Below are 21,516 nucleotides of genomic sequence, written 5' to 3'. Positions count from 1 at the left end.
TGTGAGATGTCCGGGGTCTGGTTCCCACATCGGCCTTCCCCGCCTCCCGGCTGGCTGACAAATGCTGTGGTTGAGGCCGCCTGACCCCCCCAGTGCCCCGCAGAGGAACCTGGGGGGTGCTGAGTGTGGGCCTTCTGCGCACGGGCACGCGGGGAATGTTCTGGACTCGGGTAGAGTGAGTGGGTTTCAGACGCAGGAATGAAGAACCAGCTGAAGGCCCCCTGGGAGCCAGACCCTCGTCCAGGCACAGCCTCCCGGCCACGCTGTGCAGGGTCCAGGGCCCGTCACCCAGAGCCCCAGCGCTCCCCGGGGTAGGTGGGGCTGTGGCGGGTGGGGGGCGCAGATGCTTTCCTCCCGCGTATCCCCAGGTGAGCAGGTGGTGCCCGGGCTTTCCGCTTCTAGGTCGTCGTGAGGTTCCCTCCGGGGACGGCGGGTGTTGGCCCTGGGGACCGGTTTCTGGCCTTGGTCCTGTGTCTGGGGTCAGCCTCCCATGGTTCCAAGAGGGGAGAAGCATCTGCAGCACAGTAGAGGACGAAGGGTTCTCTCTGCTCTCGGCAGAGTCTGGTGTTGGAGGGTTTAGAGCATTTCCAACGAGGACCCAGAAGGAGCATGTGCTGAGGCCCGAGCGCACCCCAAGGGGAGGGTCACACAACTGGTAGGACGGGAGCGGGTGCCGGGAATGGACGCTCCGTTTCCCAGTGCTCCAGGCCATCTGCATCGAGACCACTGTGCTCTTGTTAGCGGGGGACAGCCCCAAAGTGCCCCCTCTCCTGCGCCCCTGACGGCCTGAGGCAGCCCTAGGCTTCCTCCCTGCTGGTGCGGGACAAGCTGACCCCTTGAGGGTCCCTGTGGCGCTAAGGCCCTGCCTGTCCTCTTAGACAACGAGTTCATGTTCATGGATTTGGAGCAGAAGATCAGCAAGTACTTCCCCAAGGACTGGAAGCGGCAAGTGCACAAAGTAAGTGACCGTCCCTGGACCCGAGGGCGGCCATGCGCGTGTCTGGTGCAGGGACACGCCGGCCCACCCGCGGGGCTGCCCGAGGTGCCCCAGAGCTGCCGCTGGCAGGGCCGGAGGGGGAGGGCGCGGGGCGCCCTTGAGCGCTGCAGACAGCACGCCCGGGGGTCTCCTTCCGAGAAGTCACGGCATCGTGGAAATCAGGAAAGTGCCCGGCCGTCGCCACCTGGGCGTTCGCGGGAGCCGGTGTGACACCTGTGGGGCGCTGGCCGTGGAAAGCGTCCCGCTGCCAGCTCCTGGGCGCTTTCCATCCGGCCCGCGTCTTCTCGCTGCGCCTCCCCTGCAGGGTGGGAGGCCCCGCGCGCCCTTCGTGAGCTTCCTCAGGGTGCAGTACTACGTGGAGGACGGCAGGGTCATAAGGTAACTCCGCGATGTCAGAGGAATTCTCTGGGCCCGTGAAAGCCCACCGGGTGAGCCCAGGCGCGTGAGGCGCATGCAGTCAGTGTGCTGGGGACACGGCAGTCCCTGCACCTGCAGCCTGCAGGAGGGCAGGAGTGGGGGTGGGTGGTTGTGGGGAAGGTTCTGGAGAGTGGGGGTTGGGTGGTTGTGGGGAAGGTTCTAGAGAGTGGGGGTTGGGTGGTTGTGGGGAAGGTTCTGGAGAGTGGCGGTTGGGTGGTTGTGTGGAGGGTTCTGGACAGTGGGTGTTGGGTGGTTGTATGGAGGGTTCTAGAGAGTGGGGGTTGGGTGGTTGTGGGGAAGGTTCTAGAGAGTGGGGGTTGGGTGGTTGTGTGGAGGGTTCTTGAGAGTGGGGGTTGGGTGGTTGTGTGGAGGGTTCTAGAGAGTGGGGGTTGGGTGGTTGTGTGGAAGGTTCTAGAGAGTGGGAGTTGGGTGGTTGTGTGGGGGGTTTTAGAGAGTGGGGATATGGTGGTTGTGTGGAGGGTTCTGGAGAGTGGGGGTTGGGTGGTTGTGTGGAGGGTTCTGGAGAGTGGGGGTTGGGTGGTTGTGTGGAGGGTTCTGGAGAGTGGGGGTTGGGTGGTTGTATGGAAGGTTCTGGAGAGTGGGGGTTGGGTGGTTGTGTGGAGGGTTCTGGAGAGTGGGGGGTGGGTGGTTGTATGGAAGGTTCTGGAGAGTGGGGGTTGGGTGGTTGTGTGGAGGGTTCTGGAGAGTGGGGGTTGGGTGGTTGTGTGGGGGTTTTAGAGAGTGGGGATATGGTGGTTGTGTGGAAGGTTCTAGAGAGTGGGGGTTGGGTGGTTGTATGGAGGGGTCTAGAGAGTGGGGGTTGGGTGGTTGTGTGGGGGGTTTTAGAGAGTGGGGATATGGTGGTTGTGTGGGGGGTTTTAGAGAGTGAGGATTGGGTGGTTGTGTGGAGGGTTCTAGAGAGTGGGGGTTGGGTGGTTGTATGGAGGGTTCTGGAGGGGTCTAGAGAGTGGGTGTTGGGTGGTTGTGTGGAAGGTTCTGGAGAGTGGGGGTTGGGTGGTTGTGTGGAGGGTTCTTGAGAGTGGGGGTTGGGTGGTTGTGTGGAGGGTTCTAGAGAGTGGGGGTTGGGTGGCCGTGTGGAAGGTTCTGGAAGGGCCAGGGGCAGCAGGAGGAGGCAGGCTGTGTCGGGACCGTCCGGCCAGGCCAGATCTGGCCTCTTACCAAGGCCACCCACGCCTTCCAGGGACAAGACGGCCAGGCACCTGTACTGCTGCCACCTGAAGGAGCGTGTGCTGAGGTCCGAGTGCACCCACCGCGAGGAGGCCTACTTCCTGCCGGCCGCCTACGGGCTGCAGGCCGACCTGGGCAACCACCGGGAGCTGGTCCACGTGGGGAGGTACTTCGAGCCGGAAGCCTACTTTCCGCGGTGGGTAAGGCCGCGGAGCCCGGGGGAGCCCGGCGGAGCACTTTCTCTGCCCCCTGGGCCCCGTGCGGAGTCCCCGAGAGGGGAGGGCAGGGTGAGGGGCCGCAGGGGGCGGAGGGAAAGCGGGAAGGGCCTCACAGGCCCGCGGCCTCTTCCCCAGGTCATTGCCAAGAGGAGCAGCGCGTACATCCTCAGGCACGCGCCCGCCGTGCACCGTGAGCAGCGGGGCCTCGACCCCAAGGAGGCAGTGCTGCGCTTCATCAGGGAGGCCTGCCGGCTCGAGGACGTGCCCGTCCACTTCTTCAGGCTGTACAAGGTCAACAGGGTCAAGCCCCGGCGGAACTGGGAGTCCGGGCCACCTCGGAGATCCTCTGCCCGAGGGGCCCGGAGGAGCAGAGCCCGGGGGCAGCCAGGACGCCGACCCCAGCCCAGGGCGGGCGGACGGCGTCCCCTCGGCTGGCCGGCTCGGGCCCGGGCCCGTGAGCGGGGCTTAAGGAGCTCAGATATCTGGGGACATGAAAGTCTGAGGGGGTGAAGGAGGCAGGGAGGTGGCTGACAGGCCTCTAGCATCAGAAGGGAAGAGGGACCCTGCTCATCCCTGGTGGGCCCACCCCCACCCCGGGCACAGGCTGTCGCCTCGCTGAAGTTGGTGTCCTTTCAGGATAAGAAGGAGGACAGGCCTACCATCGTCCTGGGACTGACCCTCAAGGGAATGCAAGTCTATCAGGTGCCGGGGAAGAGCCCCCTGGAGTGGCCACCTGCTCCCCCCTCCCTCCTCCTTCTCCCCGCCTCCCCTCCCTTCCCCTCCCCTCTGCTCCCCCCAACCTCCTCACCCCTCCCCGTCCACTACCCTCCCCCTCCCTCCGCCTTCTCCCCTCCCCTCCCCTCCCCTCCCCTCCCAGTCCGTCCTCTCCCCTCCTGTTCTTCCTCCCCTCCCCTCCCCCACCCCCGACCTCCCCGCCCCTCCTCGTCCACCGCCCTCCCCCACCCTTCCCCTTGAACCTTTGCACTGGGTCTATCCTCTGGCTGGCTGTCCTGAGCACCTCTCTGCGGTTCTGCAGGAGGCAGACCACGCTCCCAAGCTGCTCTATGACTTCCCCTGGTCCCACATCGGGAAGCTGGTGTTTCTGGTGCGTGTCTGGTGGGATCGAGGTGAGAGGGCTTCATTCTCCATGGGGAGCAGGCACAGCCTGAGACCCGGCACCCAGGGGCGTCTAGGGCTTGACCCTGTTGACCTGGCCGCAGGGCATGTTTGCTGCCGGTGGCCTGGTGTTCTGATGTGGAACAAACCAGGGGGATGAGGATCAGGTCACGGAAAGTCACCGCTGCAGCCTCCAGATGCCCCCGTTCCTTGGTCCTGGCCTCCGGAGGCCTCCCTGGGCCCCGCCCGGCCCTCGGGGCTGAGGCGCAGGACGGGGAGGGCCCTGGACGCAGACTTGCCGTGGACCTTTCCTCCGGACGGTGAGACTGAGGCCTGGCGTCCCGTCCTGGGACTGCTGCCCCGCACGCGGCCGTCGGGGGGCTGAGGGGAGTGTCTAGCCGTCCACGATGTTCCGGGGCCGCCCTCTCGTGCCTGAGCGCGGGGTGCTGTGCTTCCTATCGAGGGCGGCTTCCTATCTGGGGTCACGGCCCGTGTTGAACATGCTCGCTGTCACGTGGTTTTCTTGTAAGATTACATCTTGCCTCTTCCTCGTTCAGGGGAAAAGGCTGGAGATCCAGCCAGACGGGCCGCCGTCGGCACGGAAGCTGGTGTATCACACGGGCTGCGCCTCGCGCTCCGGCCACCTGCTGCGGCTCACGCTGCGACCCACCCTGCGAGGCTGCGGCAGCTGGAGGAGGCAGAAGGTGGGCCCCGGCCGTGGCCGGGCCCCGGGGGGCCGCCCGGGCTGCTTCTGGGCGCCTTTCATGTTTCCCACTGGGGGGCGCGGCCTCTTGGCTCCTGTGTCCTCTGGAAGGGGGGAGGAGGCCGATTCTGAGGACGGGGCCTGGGGACAGTTTGGATTCTGGGAAGGAATTCTCTAGGTGTGGCAGGAAGGCTGAGGGGCTGGGGGACTCCTGGGCTCCCTGGCCATGCACACACGAGCGTGCGCGTGTGCCCGTGCACTTGTGAGCATGTCCGCTCGCGTGCGGGGGCTGCTTGGGGTCCCTGACACTGGGGACGGTGGGACAGCCCCTGGGAGCCATTACAAAGGCACGTATCCGGAGCTTACTGGCTGTGGGTGACAAATGCCACGGGTACACAGGGCCCCGATCCCTGAGTGGCACTTCCCTCCCCTCACACTGCGTCCCCTGGGCCTCAGCGCCAGCCGGGGGGTGTGGGCAGGATCCCGGGGCCACCGCTGGGACCCTGTGGCTCCAGGCATGTGAGACTGCACCTGTGTCCCCTCCGAGCCCGCTCTTCCCCGCTGTGCCTCCTGTCCCCACACAGAGAAGCAGCACTACCGGGAGTCCTACGTCAGCGACACGCCGGACCTGGACCGAGACCCGGGTGACAAGGGCTCCCCGGGCTCCCCCCACAGCGGGGGTGGTGGCCGGCAGCTGCCGGAGCACCCGTCCCTTGGCTCGGCTGACAGCGGCAGTAGCCCCCGCTTGCGAGGCATCGAGGCAGACGCTGGGCCCGCAGAGCCCTGGGAGGTGTCGGTGGACGAGCCCTGGGGCACCGAGGCCGTGCGTGGGGAGGCGCCACCTTGCAGCCCCAGCACCAGCCAGAGGAGCCATGGCACAGACGGTGGCCGCGGAGGCGGGCGCGAGGGGGAGGCCCAGGACCGGGGAGACGGTGAGTGTGTGCCCGGCCAGCCCCCAGCAGGGCCAGTGTTGTGGGGCTGGGGCGACAGGCACTGACCCCCCAGCAGGGCCGGGTGCACGGGCCCATGACTCCCACGTGGCCCCTCAGTTCCCCAGTGTGGCCTGACCCCCCAGCACCACGAGGCGGCCTTAGGGCCTGGGGTCAGAGACCGCGTGATGGGTTCCTCCCTGCGGGTGTGCTCTGGGGTGGGGGTCCTTCGGCCATCTCTGCAGCGGGTCACGAGGGGCCCTCAGGACTTTCAGGGAGCCCGACCTGACCGGTGCCCGTCGTCCGGCGTCCGGCCATCAGGAAGTGTTTCAGCCACGTTCCTCTCTAGCTTCACAAGACAAGAGGTTTCCAGGAGATCTAGGACCCGGGGTCCCCAGAGATGCCTCTGCGGCGTCCAGGGGTGTGGGGCCCTGCCTTGTCACCCAGGGAAAGTCCCACTGGCTCCACTGTCCCCTGACTGTCTGTAGCACTCTGGGCGGTGGACGTGATGGGCAATTGTGGGGACCAGCTGCAGGTTCCAGCCCCCCACGACCACCCAGGGTCCCCTGGAGTCACCTGTGGACACCTAGCGTCTGGTTTGCTGTCTGTGTTTGTGTCCAGGCTTGCGGTCTGCAGTCCAGTGTGAACAACACTGCTCATCCGCGGTTTGCCCCGTAAGGGCCTGTTGTGCCTGGACAAATGCCACTGAGGAAGGATGGGGCGGGGCAAGCCCGTGGGTGGGGAGGGCTGGGACCCTTCCCCGGTTTCCCCGTCCCTCAGCCAAGGACCCCCTGAGTGAGGAGGCCCACGGACAGCCTCCCACATTCAAGGGGGTTCAGACACCTCAGTAGGGAACACGCGTGACCAGGTGTGTGACTGCAGAAAACCTCTTCCCTACGCTGCAGATCAAGGCCACTGGATGACGGGGTGCAGGAAAGCTCCGGGTCTAAAGTCAGAGCGAGGGCCCCCAAAGGAGGAGTCAGAGTGAGGGTCCCCCCAAGGGAGGAGTCAGAGTGAAGGCCCCCCCCCAAGGGAGGAGCGAGAGTGAGGACCCCACAGGGGAGGAGTCAGAGTGAGGGCCCCCCCAGGGGAAGAGTCAGAGTCAGGGCCCCCCCAGAGGAGGAGTGAGAGTCAGGGCCCCCCCCAGGGGAGGAGTCAGAGTCAGGGCCCCCCAGGGGAGGAGTCAGAGTGAGGACCCCTCCAGGGGAGGAGTCAGAGTGAGGGCCCCCCCCAGGGGAGGAGTCAGAGTGAGGACCCCCCCAGGGGAGGAGTCAGAGTGAGGACCCCCCCCTAGGGGAGGAGTCAGTGTGAGGGCCCCCCAGGGGAGGAGTCAGAGTGAGGACCCCCCCAGGGGAGGAGTCAGAGTCAGGGCCCCCCCAGGGGAGGAGTCAGAGTCAGGGCCCCCCAGGGGAGGAGTCAGGGCCAGGGCCCCCCAGGGGAGGAGTCAGAGTGAGGACCCCCCCAGGGGCGGAGTCAGAGTCAGGGCCCCCCAGGGGAGGAGTCAGAGTGAGGACCCCTCCAGGGGGAGAGTCAGAGTCAGGGCCCCCCAGAGGAGGAGTCAGAGTGAGGACCCCTCCAGGGGAGGAGTCAGAGTCAGGGCCCCCCCAGGGGAGGAGTCAGAGTGAGGACCCCTCCAGGGGAGGAGTCAGAGTCAGGGCCCCCCCAGGGGAGGAGTCAGAGTGAGGACCCCCCCCAGGGGAGGAGTCAGAGTGAGGACCCCCCCTAGGGAGGAGTTCAGTGTGAGGGCCCCCCAGGGGAAGAGTCAGAGTGAGGGCCCCCCCAGGGGAGGAGTCAGGGCCAGGGCCCCCCAGGGGAGGAGTCATCCTTCCACAGAGGTAAGAGCTTGTCTCTGGCCCGGTTCACATCCCCCGCCCTTCCCACAGCCTCTTGTAAGGAGCCCTTGGCGGCCGTGCAGGTCGGGCTGATCAGGACGTGGGGCTGCAGCGCGGAGGCCCTGCACCAGGTATTGTCCCCGGGTGGGTCCATGTTGGGCTCCTGCACCTGTTTTCCTGGCCGCCCAGGCCCACCGCAGGCCTCCAGTTAGAGAGCCCGGACCTCAGTGAGGCAGTGGGGGCGGGGAGGGGAGGCTTCTGGGAACAAGGCGGTTGGCGGGGGGGGGGGGGGGGGGGGGGGGGGGGGGGGGGGGGGGGGGGGGGCTGGCTCTCCAGGGACCCCGCCTTCCTGGCTGGGTGCTCACTGGATGGCAGAGTCCACCCTCCCTGGGTGGTGAGGGCTTGAGGGGCCGCTCCAGGCCCCAGGGGTAGGAGGAGGGGCAGAGGGCAGTGGTTCCGGGGTAGTCTGGGGGCTCCCCTCCTGGCTCAGAGCTGACCTGGGGGTGGTGCCCTGGACAGAGAGAATATCAGGCTGTGACGTGACTCCCAGGGAGGGACGGACTAGACCCAGGGATGGGGCAGACGCCACAGTGCCCTGGGCAGGTGGCTGGCTGGGCCCAGAGATGATGGACGGGACGTGCCCATAAAAGGCGATGATTGGCCTGGATGCAGGGGTCCCGCGTGGCCGTCTGCTGCTTTGACGCTAGGTCACGGTCACTTGTCACGGCACCGGCCCAGCTTCCTCCCTGCATGGGCTGTGGTAGTTCAGCGTGGTGGCCCCTAGCTGGGCCCTGACCTGGACGGGACCCGGGGCAGCCACCTCAGAGCCTGGGCACTGGACAAGCTTCCTCACACGTGAAATGGGGGAGGCTGTTCTTGACTTCTGTGGATGCTTCTGGATCTTCCTAAGATCTATCAAATAGTAACCAGGTCTGATGAGTTCAAAGCAAGAAAACAGCTCAGGGCTGTGTCCCACCCCAATTGTCACGTAGCCCCCAGTCCCCTCGGGATGGGTGTGGGCTCCATGTCAGGTCCCCAGAGGGGGACCCAAGCCCTTCCTGTAGGAGCCTCCTCAGGACAGGAGAGGAGGGGGAGGGCCCACGCAGAAGGAGCCACTCCCTCCCTGAGCTGCCCTGGCTGAGGACAGAGGGGCCACTGCCTGTGCCCCACCCCTGCCCAAGGGGCTCGCGCCCGCAGCGGGCACAAGGGATTGGGAGTCCCCTCCTATCCAGGCTGTGCTGACAGTGGGCCAGCAGGGTGCAGGGAGGACAGGGCAGGCAGGACAGAATTGGAGGGGTGGACAAGGACGAGGAGGCAGGGCGGGAAGGCAGACGCACTCACACTGTCCCCTGCAGATCCCAGAGGCAGATCCGCACTGCCACGGCCTGGACCATGCACCACTGGGACCCTGCAGAGTGAGGTCCTCGAAATGCCTCTCCCTGGTCCTGTGCAGGGAGGACCAGCTCCCAGAAGAGTTTGTGGTGTAGACACCCAGAGGTGTGACTCTGCACGTAGGGCTCATCCACATGGCACGGCTTGTCCACCCGGGGCTCCGTCTACACAGCACGGCCTGTCCACGGGGGGCTCATCCACATGGCACGGCTCGTCCATGGGGGGCTCATCCACACGGCACGGCTCGTCCACGGGGGTTCATCCACACGGCACGGCTTGTCGCCCAGGGCTCCATCTACACAGCACGGCCTGTCCATGTGGGCTCTATCTACACGGCACGGATGCATCCACGTGGCAGGGCTTGGTCCACAGTCCCTGGCCCCCACCCTTTTGTGCGCTGGAGGCCCCGCCACCGCCCTGTTGACTGAGACCCTCCTCCTATGGGTTCACCCGCCAGCCGTATGGAGAAGCCTGGAGGGAGTAGGAGGACCTGCTTCTCGTGCCCGCCATGATGGGTCCGGACTCCTTCTGTCTTAGTGTCAGGAGGCAGAAGTCAAGGCATGGCCACCCCGTCTGCAGGTGGCTCGGGGCGGCCCCCACCCATCCACCCTGGAAGGAAGATGTTGGCTGTTCCCGCGTGTGGGAGAGACCCTTCCGGTTCCCTCTGCACGGAACCCCCCCCACCCCCCCGTGGACGGCCAGACCAGGTGCACAGCCTTCTGGGAGCCTTTGACCCAAGGTCACGGTCACCTGTCACGGCACCGGCCCCAGCTTCCTCTAGACCGTTCCGCCGCCCCTGCTGCTCACGATCCCGGAGGCCTCTCTGTGAGGTGTGGGCCCAGACCTGGCCGGTGGGTGACCCCTGCCCACCCCTCACACGATGCCTTCACCGCAGGGCTCCAAGTCTGGAGTCGCAGCGGCACGTGGATGCCTGGTCCCTGCGGGGCCTACGGAGCCCCAGAGGCGGCTGGGCCATCCCGAGAAGCCAGGATGCAGATTCTGAATGTTCCTGGCCCTGCCTCCCAAGACCGAGCTGAGCGTCCTGTCCCTTTCCAGCAGAGGTCACGCGGGTCACTGACCCGCCGTCCCAGGGGCAGCCGGGGCTCCGCAGCGCGGGTCACCCGTTATGGCTCAGAAGGCGGCGGGTGAGATAGGGCAGGGTGGGGACTTGACCCAGCCGCCCCCTCGGCCCGGACCCAAGCTCCACGTCTGGGGCTGGAGAGACTTCCGGGCTTCGCGCGGCCTTCCCGATTGGGCGGAGGTTTACAGGTCATGCCGTGGCGGGTCCTGGAAAAGTGTGCTTCTGAGGGACAGCACCCTGCCCTCGGGGCTGTGCCATCGGTGCGTTGAGAGGCCGTGAGCAGGCAGCACGTGACGGCAGGTGCGTGGCCCCGGCCCCAGCCTCAGCGGCCAGCTTGGGGTTGGAGCACCGGGGCAGGAGAACCACGCCAGCCTCCACAGGCTGGGAGGACAGAGGCGGGGCGGCCTCCCGGGGCCGGGGCACGCTCCCCTCCCCAGGTCCAGGCCCGGCTGCCAGGTGGCCTTCCCGCGGCCAGCCGCCACCTGGATGGAGCGGAGTCGTTGGCGGAGGGGGTGCGCGTCAGCAGCCTGGCGGCCCGTGTCCCCGGAGGAAGGCCGGGCTGGCGCTGCGTCCTGGCCGCCTCCCGACCCCAGGTGGGCCCCTGCCTCCCGTCCAGAGACCTGAGCGGGCGCTGGGAGCAGGTGCGGTGCGAGAGGGGTGGTAACAGGCCCTGAGCCTGACGGGTGTTAGGGTGCGGCTCGTTTTACCCGGGCCCCTCCCGCCTCTGCCCTGCACAGGATCTGACACCTGCTGTCCCCTTGATCAGGTGGACTGGCGTGTGCCCGTCTGGTAGTCCCGAGCACTCAGCGGGTGACTGGAAGCCCGCTGCCACTGGGTGACTGGAAGCGAGGCCCTGTGCCTGTGACATCACCCATCTCCCGTGCTCGTGCGCCGAAGCCACACCGGCACGGCCAGCTCAGGCTCATTTTGGAGACAGAGGGCAGAACTTGAGCCCGTGTGTGTGTGTGTGCACACGTGTGTGGGGCACATGCGCAGGTGGGTCCACATGTACACACATGTATGTGCGAGTGTGTCCGTGCACGCACACATATGTGCATGGGTCCACACCTATGTGTACATGCGTGCATGCACGCACGGGACCGTGTGCGCATGTGTGGGTCCGTGTGCACATGCATGTGCACGTGTGTGGGTCCGTGTGTGCACGCACACATGCACACGGCAAGTCTGATGCCGCCCGGGCTGGGCTTCCTGACCTTTTCTGTGAAAGGAAATCTGGGTGTGTGCACACTGGCACGTGTAATAAAGGACCTAAATACACGTCTCCCATTTGCACTTGGCCCAACCGGCGCTGCTGAGCCAGGAGGCTGGGCGGTGGTTAACCCACCTGGGGGACGTGCGCTGCCGCCGAGGGCTTGTCCCGTGCACACGCGCCGTGTCCTCGAGCTGCCTGGACTGGGGGACACGTAGGAACATTTGTGCCCGTGGAGCCCACATTTTCCAAATCTGCTTAGGGAAGCGAGGCTGCTCTAGCCACCTTCACGTGTGGTCAGAGGTTGCTGCCATGGGGGATGGGCCAAGAGGGATGGCCAGGGTCACTGTGGTCACCCGATCTCCCTCATCAGACACACATCACCAAGGTAGGTGATGGGCCAGCCCTGGGCAGGTGCAGGTGGGGATGACAGGCACATGCACATTCAGAACACGGTGACGGCCAGGGTCGGGGGGACAGGTGTCCCAGGCTGCCCGTCTGGCCCCCGTGCGGGAAGTACCCAGGCCCAAGACCACCGGGGGCAGAAGCGTGAGGAAGCCAGCGGGGCCCAGCGGGCGGAAGGCCTCTGGGCGACCTGGGGTTGCTTCTCCCCGTGATTTTCCAAACCCTGCTAGACCGGTCCCTGTAGCAACAATGGGCTTGGGTCCACCCTGATCTAAGATCTATGGGCATTATTTTCCTCGTGGTAAGGAAACTTTTGCGGACCGGGGCTCAGCCCGGCAGACTGATCTGCTGTTGCACAAAGAAGGTGTCAGGTGAGGTGAGCGTCAGGGTGGGGCGGGGGGTGCCCCGGTGGCACCAGGAGGGTTGGCTGCCGCGGCGGGTGGACTCGGTGAGGTGGACGGCCCTGGGGGACGCCGCGTCTATCCCCGGCTGCCACAAGAGGGCGCTGGAGGCACGCTGTGCTGCCTGGGCGTCCGAGGAGGGGCGGGCCCTGCCGTGCGGGGGGGGGGGGGGGGGGGGGGGGGGGGGGGGGGCCGCGACACAGTGGGGCTGGCACACGTGGGACACAGGCCTGGGTGCTGGGGGCGGGCAGGCAGGGCCTCGCATCCAGGCCCTTCTCCCATCACCCTGAGGACGGCCAGGGCCCCGTGTCCTTGGCAGTGGGGCTGTGGGGACCGCTGGCTGACCCTGAGAACTGGAACCCTGCAAGGGCTTCTATTTCCGTCCCTCCTCAGGCCCCGAGGGCAGACGAGAAAATTATGCCAAGCGTCTGTTAACCACCGGGTGAGGTCTGGCTGTTGGGGTAAGCGGGCGGCACAGAGGCCAAGAGGGGCCTTGGTAGTGGCCTCCCTCCCTCCCCGCCCGCCCACCCGGAAGAAGTGAAAGCCAGACACACAGCTGAGGCCAGAGCAGCCGGACAGGAAAGTCAGAACACCAGCTTCTCCTTTTGTGTAGGTCGGGACTTTGTCTTTCAGGCAAAACTGACATTTTCCTGGAAGATGGCTCTTAACTAGCAGGGATGGCTGCTTTGTGAGAAAAGGCAGGTCGGGGCCGCTTGGGGCTGCTAAGTGGGCCGATTCAGCCGCATGCCGAGACCACGGGTGTCCACTCGGTGAGGAGGGTCGTGTGGCCCCCAGGGGTGTGCTGGGCAGGGGCACAGGGCAAGGCCCCCACGCGTCTTCTGCACCACTGTCAGTGGGGCTGGAAGGGAAGCCCACCCGGCCTGCCCTGGAGCTGAGGGACGGGCAGGCGGCTCGGGAAAGTGGAGGCCGGAGGTCAAGTTAGCAGGTGTAGGGTCACAAAACCCCAAGGGCTTGTTCGATGCAGATCCCTGGGCCGACTGCCCAGGTTTGCCCTGACCCCCCTGCCCTGCGGTGCGGTGGGGGATTCTGGTGCCCCCTGGAGCCGCCCTGGCCGCCCCCTGGGGGGGTGCGGGTGCAGACATGCACCGGTGGCGGTTTTGTTGGGCCTGGCTGCCCAGTGCAGGGGACTTGCCGTCGTGGGGGACCCACAGTGCACGGACGACCTGGACCCAGGAGTCCAGAGGGCGTGTCTAACCTTCACCTTGGTTTTGTGAACTCTGTGCCCCGTGGCCCCTGGTCACCTGGCCCAAGCTCCCTGGGAGACAGAATCCAGGGTACAAGACGTCCTTTCTGCAGGAAGCAACTCACTCCACGGCCAGCGGCCTCAGAACCGCTGTGTGGGCTTTGAGACTCGGCAGAGGGCAGAGGGGAAGAGCGGGCCGGCCAAGGACGAGGGCGTCCGTCCGGGAGACCGGGGCTCTTAGAGACGGCCCCCGGCACAGCGGCCTGGCCGCTCGGAGGAGACTGGCCTGTTTCTTCCATGCGGGAGCAGGGGGACCACGACGCCCACGGCTTTGGGCCCCAGCACACACAGCTACGTGGTTTTCTAAAATTGCAAAATGGAGACTTTTTCACCACAAACGGTTAAGACCCGTAACTGCCCGACGAGGGCTGGTTCGCTGGCCTCTCGCCGAAGGGCCTGGATGGAGCCCGAGCCTGTGGGCACCGGCGTGTGAGGTCCAGCCAAGGGAAGCAGACTTGCAGGAGGGTAGGGTTGTCTGTGGGGTCCTCGGGCGACCTCCCCGGGCGGGGACAGCACTGGTCTTCAGGAGGCAGGGCCGGCCTGGTGGGACGCACGCGGGGACTGGAAGGGGGAACGGCCGGGCGGGGACAGCAGCCCTGATGGCCCTCTCATGCTGCCCACTGCGACCTTCGAGCTTCCAGTGAGCACGCCCCGAAGGCACCAGCACCAGGGAGCCAGATGGCCGGCGGTGATCCTCCAGAAGGGGGTGCCGGCCTCGCCCCGAAGGCGGACAGAAGACGGGAGGTGCTGGGAACCTCGGGTGGTCCGCGCTCTTCGCCAGCTTCTGCGACGTTCCGACTGGACATTCTTAACTTGGATCCCAGCGCTCGCCGCACACTTACCTCACCAGCAGGGATCTCACCCTGTTTCCCGCAGGAGCAGGACGCCCCCAGCGGTCCCCGTTGTGGCCTCGAGCCCCGGCCTCCCCGCCCCGCCCCCCACCTGCTGGCTGCCCCTGGTCACCCACCCCCACGCCACTCGGTCCCTGTGGCCGCCTCGGTGCCGAGTCCACCCCGGAGACGGCTGCGCCCCACGTGGCTCCTTCCATGGCTTCACTGTAGACACAAGGGCTCAAGGCCACGCGTTCGGGCCACAGCACCAACTGAAAGTCAGTGTTGAGGGGATGTGACTTCCTTCTGATATCACAGTCGTTCAGCACCCCGAAACACGGCTGGGGGTGGGGGGTGCCGAGGAAGGGAGAGAGAGCGTCCTTATGGGCAGGTCCTAAGAATGCGGGAGACAAGCACGGGGTGGGGGGGGGAGAGCGGGGGGGGGGCCTGTGCACGTGGACGCAGGCGCCCACCTGTGGGAACTGTGCCTGAGGAAGGGAACGGGGGGGGGGGGGGGGGGGGGGGGGGGGGGGGGAGGGGTGCAGCACAGGTCCAGCAGTTGGCCTGTCGATGGAGGGCAAGCCTGGGAGGCAGAGTCCCCAGAGGGGAACGGGGGGCCTGAAGCAGGTGTCTGCACTGAGGACGGGCGGGCTGCCTCCTTCGGCCCTCATGTCAGACCTGTCCTGTCTGGGGACAGCACCGCCTGGGCCCCCGTCTGGGGAGTGGGTTCTAGTCCACACACCCCTCATTCTCGTGAGCCCCCCCCCCCCCCCCCCCCGCCCCGTGCCCACAGATGTCGTGATCATGTCCTGGGTCCCGGGGGAGGGGCAGGCTAGGGCAGGACTGATTCCCATCCTGCTTCTGGAGTCTTCAGGGGGGTTTGTTGGGTTGACTGTAGTGTCCCCGTGGGTGGGCTTCCAGCGTGTGGCCATGGGGGGGGGGAGGGGTGAAGGCCCCAGGGCCCAATGGGTACAGTGCTCCACGAGTGTCAGGGCATGTGGGTGCCGCGGAGGAAGCCATGGGCTGGCCGCAAGCCCCCCCCCCCCCCGCACCCCTCCTACGCCCCTGGGCCCCCAGCTTGGGGAGACACCCAGGCCCTGTGGGGTGAGGAGACAGAGCCAGGCCGTGCTGTGTGCAGCCCCCAGAGCCGCACGGGGGGCAGGGGCAGGTCGGGGAGAGGCCCTGAGCCCCGGGTCGTTCTCTGGCGCCCGCACAGTGACGCCCCGCCCTGAGGCCAGGGCTCGGTTCCCGGGAGGGAACCTCAGATGAAGCGTTTTCTGACTTGGCCCAGTTCGCCGCGTCAGAGACCCGGAGGTTTGCGTCATCACCGCCGACACGGAACGGCGACGGCCGGCCGAGAACCTGGGGGCTCGGGCGGCCACGGCCAAGTGCCGACAGGGCCCCTGAGGGGCGCGTCGGGCCGTGCGCTCGCTCGCTCTCCTGCGGACGCACCTGCCGCTGCGCGGTCGGGCCCCGGTGCCGTGACGCCCCCAAAGCCAGGCCTCCACCGCTGCAGCCTCGAGAGGCCGGAGCCCCCGGGTCCCCAGGGGCGTCCGGGGCGGCGGGCACGGGACGCGGGGCTGCGGGGAGGCCGCGCCCGTCCGGGCGGACACACGCAGGGCGCGGGACCGTCGGGCCGCGCCCCGTCGCCGGGGACCGCGCGCTCCCTCCGCCCCCGTGACTCGGGCCGAGGCCTGAGCGCAGTCTCCTCACAGCGAGGCCCTTTGCGCTCCGGGCCCAGGCGCCACCGTGACTCCCGAGGCTGCGTCTGAGCCGCACGGGCGCGAACGCAGACCCACGCGTGGTTGGTGCGTCGGCCTGGCCGCGCCTGCGCTGCGTCTCGGCACGGTTTCCAGCCGCCGCCGTACCGACGCGGTGACATGCGCGCTTGTGCGTCAGGCGGCCGCGGCCCGCGGCCCGCGGCCGCACCGCCCGGAGCCAGGCGTCACGCGTCACGCGTCACGCCCGGCTCTGGGACGTCGGCCTGCGGGCAGGCCGTCAGGAGGAGGAGCGAGACGGCCGCGCCCCGGGGGCTGCTGTGCGGCGTCTCGCAGGTGACGGCAGGGGCTTTGGGGGCGGGGGAATCCGTCCCGGCCGCGCGGCCGCGGTCCCGGACCCGGCGCTCCAATCCCGGGGCCTTGCCGGGTCTGTGCACCCCCCTCCGGCCGCACGCAGCGTGGCTCCCCGTGCTTGTCCCCGAGAGCGCCCCCAAGTCCCCCAACCCCGAGGGGCGCCTCGGACACGCCCGCATCCGCCTGGGAGTCTCTGCCGCCTTGAAGGGCCGGCGTGTGTGGCCGTTTCCTTGAAAACAGGCGGAAGGAAGTCCGGAACAAATGAGCTCATTTTCGGGCGCGGACGTCGTCAAGTGACAACAGGAAACTCGTTTCGGGGGGGGGGGGGGGGGGGGAGCCCATTGCCACGTGCAACCCGGCCTCCGCTTCTCCGTCACCTGGGTTTTAGGGGGGGCGGGACTGCCCCCTCTGGCTTGGCCGCGCTGGACTTGCCTCGCCCGGGCCCCAAACCCCAGGCACCGCAGGGTCTCGGCCACGTGCTTCCGGCAGGGGGACACGCACAGGATCACCAGCAGCTTCGCGTCGCCACCTTTATGACAGGACAGAGCAGCAAGTGGAAGGACCCCGAGGAAAGACGGCGTCTCTACACGACTTGAGGCCTCGTGGGGTTGGGGCACCGCCGGCAGGGACGCGGGCCTGGCCCCCAGCGGTGGGGGGGCCGAGCCCCTCCTGCTCGGGCGCGGGCCGCGGGGTCCGGCCTTGCAGGGCCGGGCACCCTCCCCGAGCCCCGCACCCAGGTCCCCACAGAAGCTGCCTCGCTTTTCGGACGACGGGGACGGCTGAGCAGCACTGAAGGAACAGCAAAGACCAGAGGGAACGGGGAGCCGAGCAAAGACCGAGAAATGCTGTGGGAGGGACGACGGTGACCCGGGGAGCCAGGAAGTCCCCCGGGGGGACATGTCCAGGGGGAGTGGGTGTGCCCGGGGCAGGGGACAGGGCGGTAGGTCACCGCCCCGGGTCGCGTCCCGGGGGAGGTCCCTTACCCAGAACGTCCTGGAGAAAGTGGGTAAGCTTGCTGTTCCGGTATGGGACGTGGCCTCGACGCTCGGCCAGGGCCCCCAGGACATCCGCGAGGGCCGCCAGGCTCCTGTTGATGAACGAAGTCTCCTCAGGGCCGATCCTGTCACTCCAGACACACCTGGGCAAGTGCAAAGACCCGGCCACACAGTTAGGATGTGCGACAAAGTCTTTAACAATGTCAAGGAAGGAGCCAGGAAGAGCAAAACCGGGACGTCTCAGGGCGCGTGCGCTGCGTGGGGGGGCACACCGGCCGGGGAGACCCCCAGTGCGCCTCACCAGGAACAGGTGGGCAAGAGCCGTGGAGAACAGCACAGCTTGGGGGTTCTCACGTCTGGGGGCGGTGGTGAGACCGCGCCCACGGCGGGACGGGAGAGAAGACAGCAGAAGGGAACAGTGCCCGGCACCCACGGCCCGCGCGGCCCACTGGCCCCAGAGAGGTGCCTGCCCTGCGCTCACCCACACACTCGCTGCCGGCCAGGTCCACGAGCTGAAGCTTGGCGTGCACCTGCTCCGCGGGTCGCTGGGCCCCCGGGGCCCCAGGCCAGGCTCTGCCCCCCGACGCGCTCCGCCTGCTCCCCTCCGGCCACGGCCCGTTGGCCTGCTGCTCAGCTGCACGGGGGTGACGCGCACCTAGGAGGGGGGTCCACGAGGCCTCCCTCAGTGGCGCTGTGGAGCGGGACTTCTGCCCGGAGCGCCACCCTCCGGAGAGGAACTCACTCCCCCTGCAGGTGGGCAGGGCTGCGGCGGGAGGGGCTTCCAGAGGGAGGCCACCGCTGCGGAAGCTGGGGCTCGCGCCCACCTCGTCCCACGAACAGAGTGACATTCTTGGAAATGTTCGGTCACGACAGTTGATTAAAACCCAGTCCGAAAAGCCTGTGAGCCCCACCGTTTGTCTCCGAATCCTCCTGAGAAATCCCGACAGACCCATGCCTCCCTCTGGGGTGTATGTCTGTCTCATCGCGTGCTATTCCCAAGACGGCTTCTTCAAGAGAGTTTTTAAAAACCTAAGTAGTGTATGCTCACCGTGGAAAACATTAAAAATACACAGAATGGGACAAAAACGAACATAAAAGCCACCCTGGTCTCCGCTGCGTTTCCACGTGTGGAGACCGACCGTGGGCTCCCGGACAGATGTCCCCTCCCTGCGGGTGAGCCCCTCCTGGGACCAGTCAGGCCGAGCTCTGGGGCACAGGGCGGTCACGGGCGGGAGCGGGCCGCCCACACCGGCCTGCAGGCAGAGTGAGCGTTGACCCCCTGGCACCCAGCATCTGTGTCACCGCCGTGTGAAGTTGGGCCCTGCCGCAGCCGTCCTCCGCGGGTAAGCTCTGGCTCCGTGAGCTGGCAGAAGTCGGGCTCCTCGGGCTCCGTCCTTCCCAGCCTCGGGGCCTGATGGCCGGGCAGCGCCCTGGTGCTGGAGAGTCAGGTGGGCGGCCCGTGTACGCGGCCCTGGTCCTCGTCCTCACCGAGACAGACCCTGGCAACTCGGGTTTGCGACCTTCTAAGCCCACATCGCATCTGCAATCTCACAGGTGACGTGTGCACCGTGTGCCCAGATGCAAACACGCCCGCTCCTGGTTAACGAAGAACCCCCCCACACCCCCCATCCCCTTTCCCCCCAGCCTGGTTCCAGAGCCTGCAGATGTGTTCACCACTCCCAGCCGGGGCCCGTGTGATGATGCCTCAGAGCCTGCAGGTGCACGGGCTCCTTTCTTTTTACGTGGATTTCATTCCGTGCCCTGACCAGGCGCGCGGGGCCACTTACCGGGGCTGCCACGGGCGGGGGCTGTGGTCAGAGTCGCCGTTATTATCAGGTGGGATCTGGAAGAATTGGCGTGCACTGAGGTGGCCAGCTCCGCCCTGAACCGCAGGCTCCCGGCAGCGAGCGCCATGAACTCCGCGGCACTGTGGACGGGCCTGGCAGAGCGGGGGGGGGGGGGGGGGGGGGGGAGGGCAGGGGGGTGATGGGGAGCTGGCCCCCGGCAACGCGAGGGACGCCCTCCACCCTCGGCCCACGTAAACCAAGTGTGCCCACTGTGAGAGCGGTCTGGAGCACAGCTTAGACAAAATAAGGCGTAGCAAATCAGACTTCTCCTTTTCTGACGCCCGGCTTACTTATTGTGAATTGCTTTACTCTGAAATATTCAACCGTCTCGGGGGGCCAAGTGAAGGTTCTCAACCTTTTGAACATCAAGCATTCCTTTATTACGCCCCCACGGACTCCAGGAAGAGTCTGTTTCCCTGTTCTAGTTAGTGACTAACACCTAAGCAGAGGTTCCCACCAGCAGGAACGATTTTGTTCAGCCTATCAGACAAAAGCTGAAAGTTCTGCTTACTTTGTGCAAATTTGTGGCCAAAGGCATCATTTCCTGTAGGTTTTTTCAGACACTGGAAACAGCTGCAGACCCTTCACTTACTAACTCTGGGACGCCAGTCTCACTGCCCTAACCCTCATCACCAAGGGGACCCAGCCTCCCCCCACCCCCCAGACGTGGATTCAGGAGCATATTTAGGAGCTTTAGGAGCATATTTAATCAACACAAGGGGACGTCCTTTCTTACAAGGTGATTAATTATTGGTGCGTGCCAGTGGAATGAGGGCGTCTGTACGTGACCGAGGGACGGTGGGCAAGACCATTTCTCCGAGCTCGTTCCCTCTTCGGGAATAGAACATGTTCTATCAAATTTTCATCAAGATATTTTAAAAGGTTAACAGGCTTGTCTGTTTTAATTGTCATTTAAAAAAGATAATTTCTAAGGCGAATTGAAAAATGCGGAACACATCCTAAGCACAAAAGCGCCGTGTGGTCCCCGGGATGAAGGGCCCATCAGGGAGGCGTGGCCAGCTCTGCTTGGGGTCCCGTGAGTGGCTGAAGGGCCACGCGGAATACTCACTCTCGGGTCAGCAGACAGACCTCCTGCTTTGCCTCCTGGGTGGTCAGCGCCTCACGCTTGGGCCCAGACGCTGCTGTGCGACCGTCTTTGGCCAGAAGGTCAAAAATGTCATTATTATAAACTTCCACTATCGACACGTCAACCTTCAGGCTCCTTGACGGGTTTTCTGAGATAAGCCTGGGGATGGGGGGACACAAGGGACTTGGGTAACCCCTTGGAGAAAGCTGTGGAAGAATGGCTTTCAGAAGGAGGTGACAACACTCAGCATTAGGGCAGCATCTTACTAACAGCACAAGCACGCAGGAAGACTGGAATGTTCTCTTTACATTGTAGGGTAAGTAATGGCCTTGGGAACAGCGATTTTATCTGAGTTGTATCTAAATCAACGATTCTGGCCCTCGGTACCCTTAGGATCCCAAGCCCACGAGGAGAAGAGGTACAGAGAACTCGTGGCCTCGACTCGGAAAGCCCCCCTGCTCCTGAGTTTCATCCCCGCACAGGAGCCCAGAGGATTTCCAGCACTGTTCCGGAACTGGGGCTTGCCTCGTCCACACGCCTGGAGACAGACCCACAACCCCACCCAGGGGGAGAGTGGCCACCCACACAGCCCCTCACCACTGAGGCCTCCCCGTGTCTTGTGGGGGTAACGGCTTCCCCGACACGCACACAGTTAAGGCCCATTTCACTCTGGCTAGGATGCCTTCCTGTCCGTAAGGGAGTCCTGGCCCCGGGCTGGAACCCGTGTGGGCGGTCTGGCACTTCGGGAAAACGCAGTCTGGGTGTGTCTAATTCAGGCGCTGCCGGCTCGGGGGTTTCCTTAGGAGCCACGAGGGAGCCAAGAATAAAATGGGCAATTATTGTCTCCTGGTGACACGGTCATGAAAATGAAAAAAGGTAAAATGAGAGAAAAATAAATTAAATCCTCCCAGGAAGAGAATTCCTGGCAGAGACCTCGGATTGGGATTACTCTCGGTGCTGGGGTCTCCCCGGGGGACTCGAGCAGAGTGACCCTCCAGCCGGAGACACCGCTGGGTGGGGGCCGCGCGTCCCCTCCTCACGCCAGAAAATCACAAATGTGACCTCGGCGTGGTTCCCTGCCCCGGGTGACGGGCCGTGTCTCTGGCTGTCACACAACCCGGATTAGAAGTCTCTCATCCACACAATACAGGGAGAGCTCCTGTGAAGATCTTCTTCTGGGAAATTAGGTCCTCGATTGATTCGTTTGTCCCTCAGCTCGCTGGCTTCTGCCCACAGTGCTGAAAGGCGGTTCGGTCTTTGCCTCAAAGAAGCCGGTGTGTGGCCGGCAAGTACACGTGTTCCAGTTACAGCACAGTGTGATGCGTCTTACACACAGGTGTGCGAGGCCCCACGAGGTTCCAAAGGGGGGCACTGAGGCAGGGCGGGCGTCCCCTCCCCTCCCCTCCCCCCTCTGCACGTGCCGCTGGATCGTCACCGCCCGGCGGCTTTCACTCTGGACTTTCTGAGGGCGGAAAGTCACCACGCTCACCGTGAATCCCTCGTGCCCTTGGCCCGGCGGCCAGAAAACCCTC

The 21,516-nt window shown here is 65.7% G+C and overlaps 2 protein-coding genes across 7 annotated transcripts in view; one reads left to right on the top strand and one right to left on the bottom strand.

Moving 5' to 3' along the window:
- FRMD1 (FERM domain containing 1) overlaps positions 1 to 11,151 on the top strand; it is a 29,519-nt gene extending 18,368 nt beyond the window's left edge. For 5 of the 6 annotated variants that reach the window (XM_058735929.1, XM_058735926.1, XM_058735927.1 and 2 more), the window contains 11 exons: positions 879 to 958; positions 1,302 to 1,375; positions 2,616 to 2,802; positions 2,956 to 3,111; positions 3,457 to 3,522; positions 3,857 to 3,925; positions 4,494 to 5,571; positions 7,452 to 7,531; positions 8,756 to 9,048; positions 9,080 to 9,622; positions 9,688 to 11,151. In XM_058735929.1, the coding sequence (XP_058591912.1) occupies positions 890 to 958; positions 1,302 to 1,375; positions 2,616 to 2,802; positions 2,956 to 3,111; positions 3,457 to 3,522; positions 3,857 to 3,925; positions 4,494 to 4,817 (945 nt within the window). In that variant the 5' untranslated portion in view covers positions 879 to 889 and the 3' untranslated portion in view covers positions 4,818 to 5,571; positions 7,452 to 7,531; positions 8,756 to 9,048; positions 9,080 to 9,622; positions 9,688 to 11,151. The remainder of the gene's footprint in view (positions 1 to 878; positions 959 to 1,301; positions 1,376 to 2,615; positions 2,803 to 2,955; positions 3,112 to 3,456; positions 3,523 to 3,856; positions 3,926 to 4,493; positions 5,572 to 7,451; positions 7,532 to 8,755; positions 9,049 to 9,079; positions 9,623 to 9,687) is intronic. The other variant, XM_058735925.1, reaches the window with a different exon arrangement.
- A 4,777-nt stretch (positions 11,152 to 15,928) lies between these two features.
- The window catches only part of KIF25 (kinesin family member 25), a 47,377-nt gene continuing 41,789 nt past the window's right edge, over positions 15,929 to 21,516 (bottom strand). The window contains 6 exon segments of the mRNA XM_058736175.1: positions 15,929 to 16,584; positions 17,039 to 17,164; positions 17,167 to 17,193; positions 17,532 to 17,705; positions 18,838 to 18,989; positions 19,967 to 20,143. Coding sequence (XP_058592158.1) covers positions 15,929 to 16,584; positions 17,039 to 17,164; positions 17,167 to 17,193; positions 17,532 to 17,705; positions 18,838 to 18,989; positions 19,967 to 20,143 — 1,312 coding nt within the window.

Source organism: Neofelis nebulosa, chromosome 6 (assembly GCF_028018385.1).
Source record: "Neofelis nebulosa isolate mNeoNeb1 chromosome 6, mNeoNeb1.pri, whole genome shotgun sequence".
NCBI classification, from domain to species: Eukaryota; Metazoa; Chordata; class Mammalia; order Carnivora; family Felidae; genus Neofelis; species Neofelis nebulosa.
The sequence above is the reverse complement of the archived record's forward strand: the minus strand, read 5'-3'. Positions and strand labels throughout refer to the sequence as shown.